This window comes from Staurois parvus, unplaced genomic scaffold (assembly GCF_062004578.1).
Source record: "Staurois parvus isolate SC_StPar_1 unplaced genomic scaffold, SC_StPar_1.0 ptg000440l, whole genome shotgun sequence".
Lineage (NCBI taxonomy): Eukaryota > Metazoa > Chordata > Amphibia > Anura > Ranidae > Staurois > Staurois parvus.
Window position 1 is genome coordinate 4,359,125 of NW_028318236.1, and position 14,367 is coordinate 4,373,491.

Sequence of the window (14,367 nt, forward strand, 5' to 3'; positions counted from 1 at the left end):
AGCTCTCTCAAGACCTTTGCAACCTTATTGTTGCAAAACATACAAATGGTAGTGGTTACAGAAAATTTTCTAAACTTTTGAATGTTCCAGTGAGCACTGTTGGGGCCATAATCTAGAAGTGGAAAGAACATCATTTCACCATAAGCTTGCAACGACCAGGTGCTCCTATCCTAGCAAGATTTCTGACAGAGGAGTGAAAAAAATGATAAGAGCCAAGGACAACTTGTAGAGAGCTCCAGATAGAACTAGAATTAGAATTAGCAGGTACAATTGTTTCAAAGAAAACAATAAGTAATGCACTCAACCACCGTGGCCTGTATGCACACTGACCATGCAAGACTCCATTGCTAAAGAAAAAGCATGTTGAAGCTCATTTAAAGTTTGGTGCACAACATTTAGACAAGCCTATGAAATACTGGGAGTATACAGTCAGTCTGGTCAGATGAGACCAAAATTGAACTCTTGATGCCATAATACACATCATGTTTGGAGGTCAAATGTCATTGCACATCACCCTAAAAACACCATACTAACAGTGAGGTTTAGAGGTGAGAACATCATGGTGTGGGGCTGTTTTTCAGCATACAGTACTGGCAAACTTCATGTCTTTGAAGGAAGGATGAATGGAAAAATGTACCAAGACATTCTTGATAAAAAATTTGCTGCCATCTACCAGGATGATGAAGATGAAACAAGGGGACATTTCAGCAAGACAATGATCCAAAACACAAAGTCAAGGAAACTCTCAACTGGTTTCACGAAAATAAAGCTGCTAGAATAGCCCAGCCAATCACCTGACTTGAATCCAATAGAAAATTTAAGGAGAGAACTAAAGATCAGAGTTCATAGAAGAACCTTCAAGATTTGAAGACTGTGTAGAAGAACTGGCAAAAATCACACCTAAGTAGTGCATGCCACTAGTTTCTCTATACAAGAGGAATCTTGAAGCTGTCATTACTAACAAAGGAATTTTTACGAAGTATTAAATACATTTCAGTTGGCGTGTTCAATACTTTTTTCGTGCTATTCCTTTTTATTACACATAACTTAATTTTTGAACTTGTGTGTTGTGGTTTCCTTGTATATTTCGGTTGTATGGGTTGTTACCGACACGTGGTGAAAATTTCATATCAATAGCACCTTTAGAAAAATATTTAGTTAGAAAAATGGTGACGTGTTCAATACTTATTTTACCCTCTGTATATACAGTCAGGTCCATTAATATTGGGACATCGACACAATTCTAACATTTTTGGCTCTATACACCACCACAATGGATTTGAAATGAAACAAACAAGATGTGCTTTAACTGCACACTGTCAGCTTTAATTTGAGGGTATTTACATCCAAATCAGGTGAACGGTGTAGGAATTACAACAGTTTGCATATGTGCCTCCTACTTGTTAAGGGACCAAAAGTAATGGGACAATTGGCTTCTTAGCTGTTCTATGGCCAGGTGTGTGTTATTCCCTCATTATCCCAATTACAATCAGCAGATAAAAGGTCCAGAGTTCATTTCAAGTGTACTATTTGCATTTGGAATCTGTTGCTGTCAACTCTCAAGATGAGATCCAAAGAGCTGTCACTATCAGTGAAGCAAGCCATCATTAGGCTGAAAAAACAAAACAAACTCATCAGAGAGATAGCAAAAACATTAGGCGTGGCCAAAACAACTGTTTGGAATATTCTTAAAAAGAAGGAATGCACCGGTGAGCTCAGCAACCCCATAAGACCCGGAAGACCACGGAAAACAACTGTGGTGGATGACCAAAGAATTCTTTCCCTGGTGAAGAAAACACCCTTCACAACAGTTGGCCAGATCAAGAACACTCTCCAGGAGGTAGGTGTATGTGTGTCAAAGTCAACAATCGAGAGAAGACTTCACCAGAGTGAATACAGAGGGTTCACCACAAGATGTAAACCATTGGTGAGCCTCAAAAACAGGAAGGCCAGATTAGAGTTTGCCAAACGACATCTAAAAAAGCCTTCACAGTTCTGGAACAACATCCTATGGACAGATGAGACCAAGATCAACTTGTACCAGAGTAATGGGAAGAGAAGAGTATGGAGAAGGAAAGGAACTGCTCGTGATCCTAAGCATACCACCTCATCAGTGAAGCATGGTGGTGGTAGTGTCATGGTGTGGGCAGGTATGGCTGCCAATGGAACTGGTTCTCTTGTATTTATTGATGATGTGACTGCTGACAAAAGCAGCAGGATGAATTCTGAAGTGTTACGGGCAATATTATCTGCTCGTATTCAGCCAAATGCTTCAGAACTCATTGGACGCCGCTTCATAGTGCAGATGGACAATGACCCAAAGCGTACTGCAAAAGCAACCAAAGAGTTTTTTAAGGGAAAGAAGTGGAATGTTATGCAATGGCCAAGTCAATCACCTGACCTGAATCCAATTGAGCATGCATTTCACTTGCTGAAGACAAAACGAAAGGGAAAATGCCCCAAGAACAAGCAGGAACTGAAGACAGTAGAGGCCTGGCAGAGCATCACCAGGGATGAAACCCAGCGTCTGGTGATGTCTATGCGTTCCAGACTTCAGGCTGTAAGTGACTGCAAAGGATTTGCAACCAAGTATTAAAAAGTGAAAGTTTGATTTATGATTATTATTCTGTCCCATTACTATAGGTCCCTTAACAAGTGGGAGGCACATATGCAAACTGTTGTAATTCCTACACCGTTCACCTGATTTGGATGTAAATACCCTCAAATTAAAGCTGACAGTCTGCAGTTAAAGCACATCTTATTCGTTTCATTTCAAATTCATTGTGGTGGTGTATAGAGCCAAAAATGTTAGAATTGTGTCGATGTCCCAATATTTATGGACCTGACTGTAGCACTGTCAATTTGTCTAATAGTGTTCTAGAGCAAACACATAAAAAAAAGAGCAAACGGCAATTGCTATATTTAATCTGTAATGGCATAATCCTAAAATACATAGTCATGTTAACTGATCATTGTCCAACTCCAATTAGCCACAGTTTGACATACTGAAATGGCAGCGAAATAGATGGTTGCAGGGCTGGAACAGCACAAGCAAAGAGAACCTTTAGGAACTAAACCCTGGATGTGTATTGTACTCTGTGGCTAAATACACACGTTGCAATTCATGCCAAGGTGAGAACCTAACACTTGACTCGGTGCCTGAAGCAGACTGTAAGTTGGTCCTACAAGGTGGGGTTTGGGTATAGATCCCAAGGTTCAACACTGAGGGGAACTGATCTGAAAACTGCTAGATAGCCCACAGCAATAAGCAGTCAGATCTTGACAGGAGTGTTAAAGGATAAAAGAAAAGAAAAAATAACTTCTCCAAAGGAAAATAGGTCCATCACCTAAGGACTCTAGTAAAAAAAATAGGAGTCTCATGGAGTGGGTGGGGCTATATAAGTGTGCATTGGGGACGACCCAAACAAGGTTTTGCCATTGTCCAATAACCTGGAGGTAGCCTGCAAGTAATAAGGATAAAAAGATGATGAGATTATTTTGTTGTTCCGCTGTCTATGACCATTATTAAAAGCACAGTGGAGATATACTGTATAATAAAAGGTTGTAAACATGGACAGCAGACTCAGCTAACTTACCGAGGGGCCTATGAAGATGTTTTCAGACAAAATTTCCACCCTTCCAATGGCACCTCACCCCACAATGCAAGTGTCTAGCGTATTAAGGAATAGATGGTTCATTTACTTTATATCCCACCATTTCTCCTACCCAAAGCTTTGGTTTGTGTTGCTTAGGGTTGCCCCAGAAACATGTCATATCTATGGCAACTAGTTAAGCTCTTTCTGTGTGCACGCTGCACCACAGACCGCCTTTTTCTCTACAGACCTCTGACATTTGCTTCCATCATGCTACGGGTCAACCTAGCTCTCATCCCACAGCATAACGGCAGCTTCATGCCAAGAGATACAAGGGAGTGAAGACCCAGCTGGAGATTACAAGAGGTGGATTTTACACCACACCATTCAAGACTGATTGGTGGGTATGGTTCATTACACAGAGAATGTGAGTGCAAACTTTAATATTTTTACTTTTCAATAGAGTTTTATTGGGCTATGATATGCATTTCCCATTTAGGTATTTCTCATTTTAAGATTGTCCATAGTCCATGCTCAGACAATAGAGATTGGCTGCAGAGATCTAGTGGTACTGAAGGCTATTCGGGTTCTAGTTGTTGAACACCTCAATGTGAGAGTGGGATTACTTGAATATTGGTTGTAACATCACACACAATGCAGAGACATTAACCCTATATTGTACATTTTGGAGGCTGGAGTGCATCCATAGCAGATCAGGGAGACAGAGCAGTTGGGGAATTGTTGCAGCACTGGAGAGAGCCTCATAAAGTGAGGACTAAGGCAAGTATACACAACTAATTAACCTTCATTTTCTGTCCCTAAACTAAACAAGCAAATAACTCTTTCAATGCTGGGGGTATTACTGCAATAGTGGATTTTTAAATGTTCTGGGAGGTGGGCTTTAACAATACTTTCACTAACACATTTTGCAAACTGAATACAATCAGAAATGAGTATATCTTTGGTGAGAGTTGTATGAATCGTGTGTGAAAACAATTATGAATAGAACACAGAATAATAGCTACTGTCAATGTAGTGGGATTGTTATTGACTTTACTGATTCTTGTTTTTTACATAGGTTAATATTTTTCACTGAGTGCAAACTTTTTCACTTATTTATAAGTGTCAACATATTTTACTTTTTTTTTCAGCCTTTTTTTTCCCATTTTCTCTCCCAATGATCCCCTTCAGCCTCTTTCAGCCAGTTCCTGTTTGCATACTGGATGCACTAGGATATGGAATATTCTGAACAGATGAAAACAAACAGCATTTAGGGACACATTTATTGTAAGCAATACACTGTAGTGTGTACCTGCTTATAATAGTCCACATAAGTAATCTCGTTGCCATCCTTCTTTCGGAATGTGTCTGTTGGCTTGGTGTTCCAGTCAATGTCATCAACCCTGTAAGTTTTATTGTTGTACCTAAAGAAAAGAAAATGTCACTTAAATGATGCAATAGATTTTTAAAATGTTCATACAAGCTCAAAAAATGTATGTACTTTTAAAACATTTTCGGGTGGGGGGGGGAGGGGCCTGAACATGACGTGGAGAGCCCGTGAAGCATAGGAGCTTCAGACTCCAGGTCTATGGAGGCTGCCTAAACAGACCGCTCGATATCCCAAAAATTGGACATTACCCGATCCTGGCGGCCAGTGCTGTGGGTGCAGTCGCGGCTTTCTTCCTTGGTTCCCAGCCCTGATTCCTAGAGCATGCCCTGTCTTGCTTGGTCCTGCTGGCCTGGGCTGCAGGAGGTGTCCATAGTGCCGGCACTGTGCAAAGTCCTTGGTCCACGCCGGGGATGTGAGGGGCGCTGCAGCAGGTGTGGAGGTCACAGGATCACTGCCTGAGGACTGGTGCAGCGGAGGGATGGTTGCTGGGTCCCTGGAGGGATAGGTGCATGTCAGTGGAGGTGCTTTGTGAAGTGGGGAGGAAGGAGGACCGATCTTGGAGGGATCCCAGGAGTGACCGTTGGCCTGAACCATACCGGAGGGAGCATGAGATCCTGAGACATCTGTAGGCACATGACGCACTGAACAGTTTGAATTGCTGTACAGATCACCCCCCAGCTCTGTATAAAGGACTATGAGACGCACACAGGGTTAGAAGAGCACACACAGAAACGGAGCCAGTACACAAGGTCCAGATGGTGATGGTGAGTTGCTGTGGGCAATGGGAGGATGTTTTTTGCCATTATAGTTCCTGTTACAAGTAAATGTATACATGAGAGGTGGGGCTGGGCAACTTGAAGATTAAGGTGCTGGGTGATCTCAAAAGCGAATGTGCTAATATCGCATATACCTTTAAAGCTATTTGGGACTGTTTTTGTGACAGGAAAGGGAAAAAGAAAAGAAAAATAGGGAGGGGGCTGCTGTAGATGTGACAATATCGCCAGTAAACATAGAACAGAAAATCAGTAAATAAGCTCAATCAATATGAAGAGTAGATCTGCTAAGGGTAAAGGGGAAAAAAAACCCCACAATCTAACACAAATAAGAGCACAATTAAGAAATATATGCCAATACAGGAAAAAAGTCCAGAGACACAATGCCCTGAGAAACAACAGCAAGGAAGCAGTAAGCATTCCCTTTGATAATGTGCTCTTGCCACGAAACGCGTTAGGGATAAGGATACCTCTCATACTACTTGTTACCCACATGGTCCATGCATCTGACTGTCGGCCATCTTTTTGGATTCTGTGAATCAGCTTTTCTGGATATCATTATGTAAGTGTGCTACTTGTTCTTTAGCAACCTTTTGAATAAAAATTACTACACTATCAAGATTTCTCTCTTTTGGGCCTTATTGCTGAGTCCCCAAGGTGATCTCCTGATACGAAAGCACACCACCCTTGGCGAAAGACGATATAAGGCAAATTCGTGTAACTGTAAGGAGACGTACTCCCCCTGGTGGTAGGAGACGGCATGATTGATGCAAAGGTGTTCCTGAGGTCCCTTCGCTGATGATCTTTGGGCTGTGACCGGGAGTAGGTCATTATACTCCAATGCGCTTTTTCCTGCGCTATCTGGTTAGTGCGTTTTGCAGCTATTCTCCTATCATGGAAGTCACGAATTTGATTGATACACGGATGTACTTCTAATGACTCTAACATCCCTATCACTATATGCACTTTGTTTTGGTCGGATGAATCATTAATACTTACCCGTCCATTGTTTGCATTAATTTGTGCGTTTAAGTTGGTGCATGTTATACCTTTAATGTATTTCTTTTAATCCGGATGTGCATACGCTAATTTCTTCTTACTACATGCTCAAGCGCTGCATTTTTGGTTTTTATTTGTCTATGAGGAGGTTATACGAGGTTTACCTTCATGCTAGCAGCTTGAATCTTTCAGACCAAGCGCTCGTCTTTTATCCCATTTTACTATAAGCAGTAAGCATGATGGGGAGCAAACTAGACTGTCATTCGGAACGAGGGACGGTAATTAGATGAATGATTCTATAAATAGTGACAAGATAATAGACCAAAATGTGACTGAACAAAAGGGAGTGATATCCCAAATTCCAACAAAAACCGATATGGCGGAAATGTTTGCAAAGTTGGAACGGTCTATGAAAAATGAATTGGCAGTGATTCATAAGGATCTGGGACAAATGTTAAAAACAGTGGAAAAAGTAGAAGGGAAAATGGAGACCCAAGCACAGCAGATTAGTAAATTAGAAATGCAAGTGGAAGAGATGAAAAGGAAACAGAGGAAACTATCATGTAAATTAGAGGACCAAGAGAACAGAGAGAGAAGAAATAATCTGAGGGTTTGCGACCTACCAAAAGACTACAGAGAAGAGGATCTGTGGGAAAAAATAAGGAGTGTATTTTTAACCCATTGATCGGAAGATCAGACACAGACCCTCAAAAAATTGAGAGAGTGCACAGATCTAGACGTCCACCAGGAATTACTTCAGAACTACCAAGAGATGTGATTGTCCGTTTTCACTACTATGAGGACAGTGCGTAACCTGAAATAAAATTTGTAGAAACACAGTTGCAAGTTTTTGCGAATTTAGCATCTGAAACTCTGATCAGAAGAAGACTGTTGAAACAGTTAGTGGATCAGATGAGAGATCAGATGAGAGAGAAAAGAGTTCAGCACAACTGGGGTTTCCCGGCCTGTTGACTGGATGGAAGGATAGGATTCCCAGAAGACCTAAAAGACTATTGTGAAAAACATTAGCTTCAGAATATGGATATTGCAGGGTGGTCAGAGGGGTCCAATGAGAGTAGAGAACTAAGAAATGAGAAATAGCAGCAAGTAAATAGAAGAAGATAGTCAGAGGTGGGGTCGGGGGGGGGGGGGGGGAGAGGAAGGGGAAGCCAATTTCGAGCAATGCCCCTTGGGCTGGGGAGGTGGGTCTTTTATTCCCTTCTTCCCTCTTTTCCCCCCTTTTTTCCCCCTCCCTCAAGGGGGGAGGGGAGAGGAAGGGGAAGCCAATTTCAAGCAATTCCCTTTGGGCTGGGGAGGTGGGTCTTTTATTCCCTTCTTCCCTCTTTTCCTCTTTTTTTTCCCCCTTTCCCCCTCCCCGTCTGCCCTTTCCTTTGTTCCCTGTCTGGCTTCCTTTAGGAAGCCTGAGTATGATATGCAAGAATTGGTGGGACGTCTGGAGGCCAGATGGGACATGAATTAAAAAACCCTCATGATGAGTGGGGGGCCAGAATAGGCATGCATGTTCAGAGCCATACCTTAAAATAGGAATCACTAGTGAGGGAATCCCACGTCAGATTCCATGGCAATATATAGGCCAGGGAGTTTTTAAGAGCAAGTTGGGGATGGGGTGGGGGAGCGGGAAGTGGTGGGGGTTGGGGAGGGGTAGAGTAGCTGTCCATGATTTGAATACCCTGTGTCTTCCTATCTGTAAATGGAAATGTAGAGAACAGAAATAGTAAATAGCCATGAGTTTGATTAATATTATGACATAATGTTAAAGGTCTAAATTTTCCGACTAAAAGGCTAACATACTGGGGGAAGTATACCAATATTCTATAGATGTGGTATTTTTACAAGAGACACACCTATCTTATGATTCCACTGTCAAGCTATATTTGAGGTACTAGCATTATGCAGACTAACAAATAAAGAGAGCTAAAGAAGTAGCAATCGGTTTCTCAAAAAATATAGCTTGAGGTTGAGGAGAAATTGGTAGACCCAGAAGATTGGTGTCTAGGTTTAAGTGGAAAAATGCAGGTCAAAAAATATACATTGGTTAATATCGATTTCCCAAACAAAAAACCTGAAGTATTTCTTCAAGAGTGTCCGAGAAAATTATGAATTTTAAGAGAGGTATTCTGATCATGGCAGGAGATTTTAATTTTTGTTTGGATCCATGGATGGAATGCATCTTTGAGTGTGCACAGAGGGAGGTAGAAAATTAAGAATGTTGAAAAGGAGGTTAAATCAAAGTCAATTAATAGATATGTGGAGAGTGAAACATCCTAGAGAAAGAATGAATAATGAATAAAGCGAGCGCTCAGAAAAACCAGCCGCTGGAACACTTCAAGGAATCACTAAACCTCATAATAGAGACAATATATACATATAGTGCAGCGCTGAAAAAGTATAAAAATGAAATGTGTAAATATATAAAAGTCTTTCTTATGACAATATAGTCAAATATGTGCAGGTCTTCTCCTCATTAGGTGACTGGAAAATAACAAGATTGCGCACTCACCGACCGCACATTTAAAATGCGCCTGTGTATGATATATTCCAAAAGACCAGCCAGGTATACAGCTCCAGAGACCACACGGATCCTCCCTCTCCAACACTCTCGTTTGCCTTGGGTGTAGCAATATCTCCAGATCCAAAGGTAGAAAGACAGAGATCCCCCTTTTTTGGTTCCAGACACCCCAGGAATGGAAGATGTGTATCTGCACTCTCCAACTGCTTCCCGAGGCAGGGAGGGAGAACAACACCCCGGTCACCGGGACTTAACACTGCGGCTTCTCAAACTGGCTCCCTTGCCAGGGAGCCAGTTTGAGAAGCCGCAGTGTTAAGTCCCGGTGACCGGGGTGTTGTTCTCCCTCCCTGCCTCGGGAAGCAGTTGGAGAGTGCAGATACACATCTTCCATTCCTGGGGTGTCTGGAACCAAAAAAGGGGGATCTCTGTCTTTCTACCTTTGGATCTGGAGATATTGCTACACCCAAGGCAAACGAGAGTGTTGGAGAGGGAGGATCCGTGTGGTCTCTGGAGCTGTATACCTGGCTGGTCTTTTGGAATATATCATACACAGGCGCATTTTAAATGTGCGGTCGGTGAGTGCGCAATCTTGTTATTTTCCAGTCACCTAATGAGGAGAAGACCTGCACATATTTGACTATATTGTCATAAGAAAGACTTTTATATATTTACACATTTCATTTTTATACTTTTTCAGCGCTGCACTATATGTATATATTATCCTAGAGAAAGAGGTTATACCTTCTTCTCTTCTGCGCACAGATCGCATTCACGATTGGATATATATTAATAGAGCATGAACAATTGGAATGTCCGGTTAAATATGACAAAGAGGTTATGTCTATCTCAGACCACGCTCCTGTCACGGTGAGACTATGGCTAGGAGGTGAGGGGAAAAGGAGGGCTATGTGGAGATTAAACGAAACACTTATACAAGATCCTGAAATAGAGAAAAAGTTAAGGGAAGAGATAGAACAATTTTTTGCTCTAAATGAAACTGAGGAAGTATCTGTGGCTACTGTATGGGAGGCAGATAAGGCCTATATGAGGGGAATCTAGATAGCTGCAGGGACAAAAAAAAAAAGAAAGATCGATTGAGAAAAATAAAGGTAGAGACGTAAGTTATATAAATTAGAACAGGTACATTAAAAAAAAAAGCAGGATATAGATTTACATCAGAAGATCATCCTTAAACAAGAGGAACTATTGGAACAGGAAATGAGGAAAGTCTTCAACAGAGTCTCAAAGGAAAGATATCAGTGGGGAAATAGACCACAAAAAAATCTGATGAAAAGATTGAAGGAAAAGAAATCAAAACTTTTTTTTGAAAAATTAAAGATGATAACGAGGAACTGGTATATTCCACCACTGGTATTGCGAACACGTTCCAAAGGTTTTATAGTAAGCTGTATGAGGTAAACCCTATAAATCAGAAAGTAACAGAGGACGAAAAAGGCAATAATTCTTAAAGGAGGCAGACCTTCCAAGAATATCAGAGGAAAAGTTATTATCCCCAGAACGAATAATCTCCCAGGATGAAATTAGAGCAACCCTGAAGAGTACGGCAGGAGGAAAGAGCAAAGGTCCTGATGGATATACGGTGGGCTACTATAAGAAATTTAAAGAGTTGCTGGTCACTAGACTCTGTATATGTAAATATATATATATATATATATATATATATACATATACATACATATACACACACACACCACATACAGTGAGAAACAGAAGTATTTGAACACCCTGCAATTTTGCAAGTTCTCCCACTTAAAAATCATGGAGGGGTCTGAAATTCACATTGTAGGTGCATTCCCACTCTGAGAGACAGAATTTAAAAAACAAATTCAGGAAATAACATTGTATGATTTTTAAAGAATTTATTTGTCTTGCACTGCTGAACATAAGTATTTGAATACCTGAGAAAATCAGTGTTAATATTTGGTACAGAAGCCTTTGTTTGCAATTACAGAGGTCAAACGTTTCCTGTAGTTCTTGATCAGGTTTGCACACAGTGCAACAGGGATTTTGGCCCACTCCTCCACACAGATCTCCTCTAGATCTGTCAGGTTTCGGGGCTGTCGCTGAGCAACACGGAGTTTCAGCTCCCTCCAAAGATGTTCTATTGGATTTAGGTCTGGAGACTGGCTAGGCCACTCCAGAACCTCGATATGCTTCTTACGGAGCCACTCCTTGGTTATCCTGGCTATGTGCTTCGTTGTCATGTTGGAAGACCCAGCCACGACCCATCTTCAATGCTCTGACTGAGGGAAGGAGGTTGTTGCTCAAAATCTTACAATAAATGGCCCCATTCATCCTCTCCTTAATACAGTGCAGTCGTCCTGTCCCCTTTGCAGAAAAGCACCCCCAAAGCATGATGTTACCCCAATGCTTCACAGTAGGGATGGTCTTCTTGGGATGCAACTCATCCTTTTTCCTCCAAACACGACAAGTGAAGTTTAGACCAAAAAGTTCTACTTCGGTCTCATCTGACCACATGACTTTCTCTCATCCCTCCTCTGGATCATCCAGATAGTCATTAGCAAACTTCAGACGAGCCTGGACATGTGATGACTTGAGCAGGGGAACCTTCCATGCAATGCACGATTTGAAACCATGACGGCGTAGTGTTCTACCGACAGTGACCTTTGACCTTTGCTCCCAGCTCTCTTCATGTCATTGACCAGCTCCTCCCTTGTAGTTTTGAGCTGATTCCTCACCTTTCTTATCAGTGATACCCCACGAGGTGAGATCTTGCATGGAGCCCCAGTACGAGGGAGACTGACAGTCGTCTTTAGCCTCTTCCATTTTCTAACAATTGCTCCAACGGTTGATCTACTTTCACCAAGCTGATTGGCAATTGCCCCGTAGCCCTTTCCAGCCTTGTGGAGGTCCACAATTTTGTCTCTGGTGTCTTTTGACAGCTCTTTAGTCTTGCCCCTGGTAGTAGTTGGCGTCTGACTGACTGTGGGGTGGACAGGTGTCTTTAAAGAGCTCAGACAGGTGCTACTAAGCTAGATTAATGAGTGGAGTAGAGGTGGACTATTTAGAGGCACAGTAACAGGTCTTTGAGAGCCGCAATTCTTGCTGTTTCTTAGGTGTTCAAAAACTTAGTCTCTGAGTGGGAATGCACCTACAATGTGAATTTCAGACCCCTTCATGATTTCTAAGTGGGAGAACTTGCAAAATCGCAGTGTGCTTAAATACTTCTGTTCCTCACTGTATATATATATGCATTAGGAGAGGGCACGGAAATGAGAGAGTCACTGCATGCGTCTATAACAATCATCCTTAAAAGAAGGGAAGGACAGTTCACAATGTGCCAGCTATAGGCCTATATCACTGTTGAATACAGACACAAAACTGTTGCAAAAGTGCTAGCTACCAGGATAAAAGAGCTGATGCCGGAGTGGATACATCTAGATCAGGTGGGGTTTATCCCAGGGAGGGAGGGGAGAGACAATGGTTTAAAGAGGAAAGTGGCCGACAATTATATTGTCAATTGATGCAGAAAAAGCTTTCGATAGGATTGAGGATTTATAATAAACATGTAGAGGTATTAAGAATAGGGGCCAAAATGGTAAGGTGGATAAAAGGGCTTTACAATAGACCTTCAGCAGCAGTTAAGGTGAATAAGTCCCTGTCAGGGACCATTAAAATGTATTATTACACTAGATAGGGATGCTTATTATCCCCGTTGCGATTTGTCTTATCCCTGGAACCACTTGTGGCATTGGTAAGAAAGAGTACAGATATTATAGGAATTACAATAGGAGAAATAGAACATAAGGTACCAGCATATGCATATGATATGCTGTTTTACATTGTGAACCCTAGACGGACGTTGCCTAATTTAATGGTGTTATTAAAATGCTATGGTGAGCTGTCAAATCTGAAAATAAACCATTCAAAATCAGAGATTTTAAATATTAATGTTTCAAAGGATTTTCCATTTACATGGAGGGAGAAAGAACTAGGTTATCTGGGAATAAAGTTAACACCCTCAATAAAGAACTTATATCAAATAAACTATATCCCATTAATAAATGAAATCAAGGACGAGTTGAAAATACTGCCAACAGGGTGAGCCTTGTGGATTGGGCGTATAAACCTGGGTAAAATGGTGAAAGTACCAAAAATCCTGTATAAGTTCCAAATGCTTCCAATATATCTACCAGGATCTTTTTTAGGACAATAAGAAAATGGATACTAAAGTTTCTATATGGGCTAATAAGAAACCAAGAATTAAGTATGAAGCTTTATGTAATAACAAAGAGAAAAGAGGATTAAATCTGCCTAATATGAGGAAGTATCATATGTCGGTGATATTATTACGGGTGGTAGATAGGACATACAACTCACAGGAGAAAAATTGGATAAAAATGTAAAGTATATATTAACTAATACACAACTAGAGAGGATTATTTGGATTCCACGAAATTTTGGGTAATAGATGAAAATTGCAGCTCGCTGACATGGGAGGTGTTGAGAATATGGGATGGGTTGCACAAGTCAATGGGCTGGAAGTACAATTCACTGCTGATGCCCCAGGTGGGTACAGAGTTTTTCCCACCAAGGAAAGACAATATTTCTGGGAAATGGTTTAAAGACAGAAATGCACGGCTAAGGGATATAGTAGTTAAGGGGAAATTATCTACTATAACAAGGGTTAAGGAGTAAAAAAAGATTTATTTATTTCATTAGGCAAAATGAGATATTACCAATTAGGAAATTTTGTGTCAGTGCTCCCCCAACCACTGAGGATGCCGGAAGACATGTTTCCATTTGAAAAAATGTTGAGTTCTGAGAAAGGACACAAACATGTAACCTCTAGGATATATAAGATCCTTACTGAATTGATGGGATCTGAATCTCCATTATTCTTCGAGAAATGGGAAAGAAAATTGGGTACAAAAATGAATGGACAACAGAAGAATAAAATGTTTAAGTGAATGCACGGGGTGACGAATATGAACACAGTTGAAATTAATTATAAATGTTTAACCAGATGGTATTGTACACCAAGTGCGGCCCATAAACGAGTAGAAATTTCATCACTATGTTGGAGGGGATGTGGGGCAA

The 14,367-nt window shown here is 41.1% G+C and overlaps 1 protein-coding gene across 1 annotated transcript in view; it reads right to left on the reverse strand.

Annotated features, from left to right (window-relative positions):
• Positions 1–14,367, reverse strand: part of PIWIL4 (piwi like RNA-mediated gene silencing 4) — a 277,179-nt gene that overhangs the window by 246,106 nt on the left and 16,706 nt on the right. Inside the window, exon 3 of the mRNA XM_089687941.1 lies at positions 4,906–5,017. Within this exon, the coding sequence (XP_089544067.1) occupies positions 4,906–5,017 (112 nt within the window). The remainder of the gene's footprint in view (positions 1–4,905; positions 5,018–14,367) is intronic.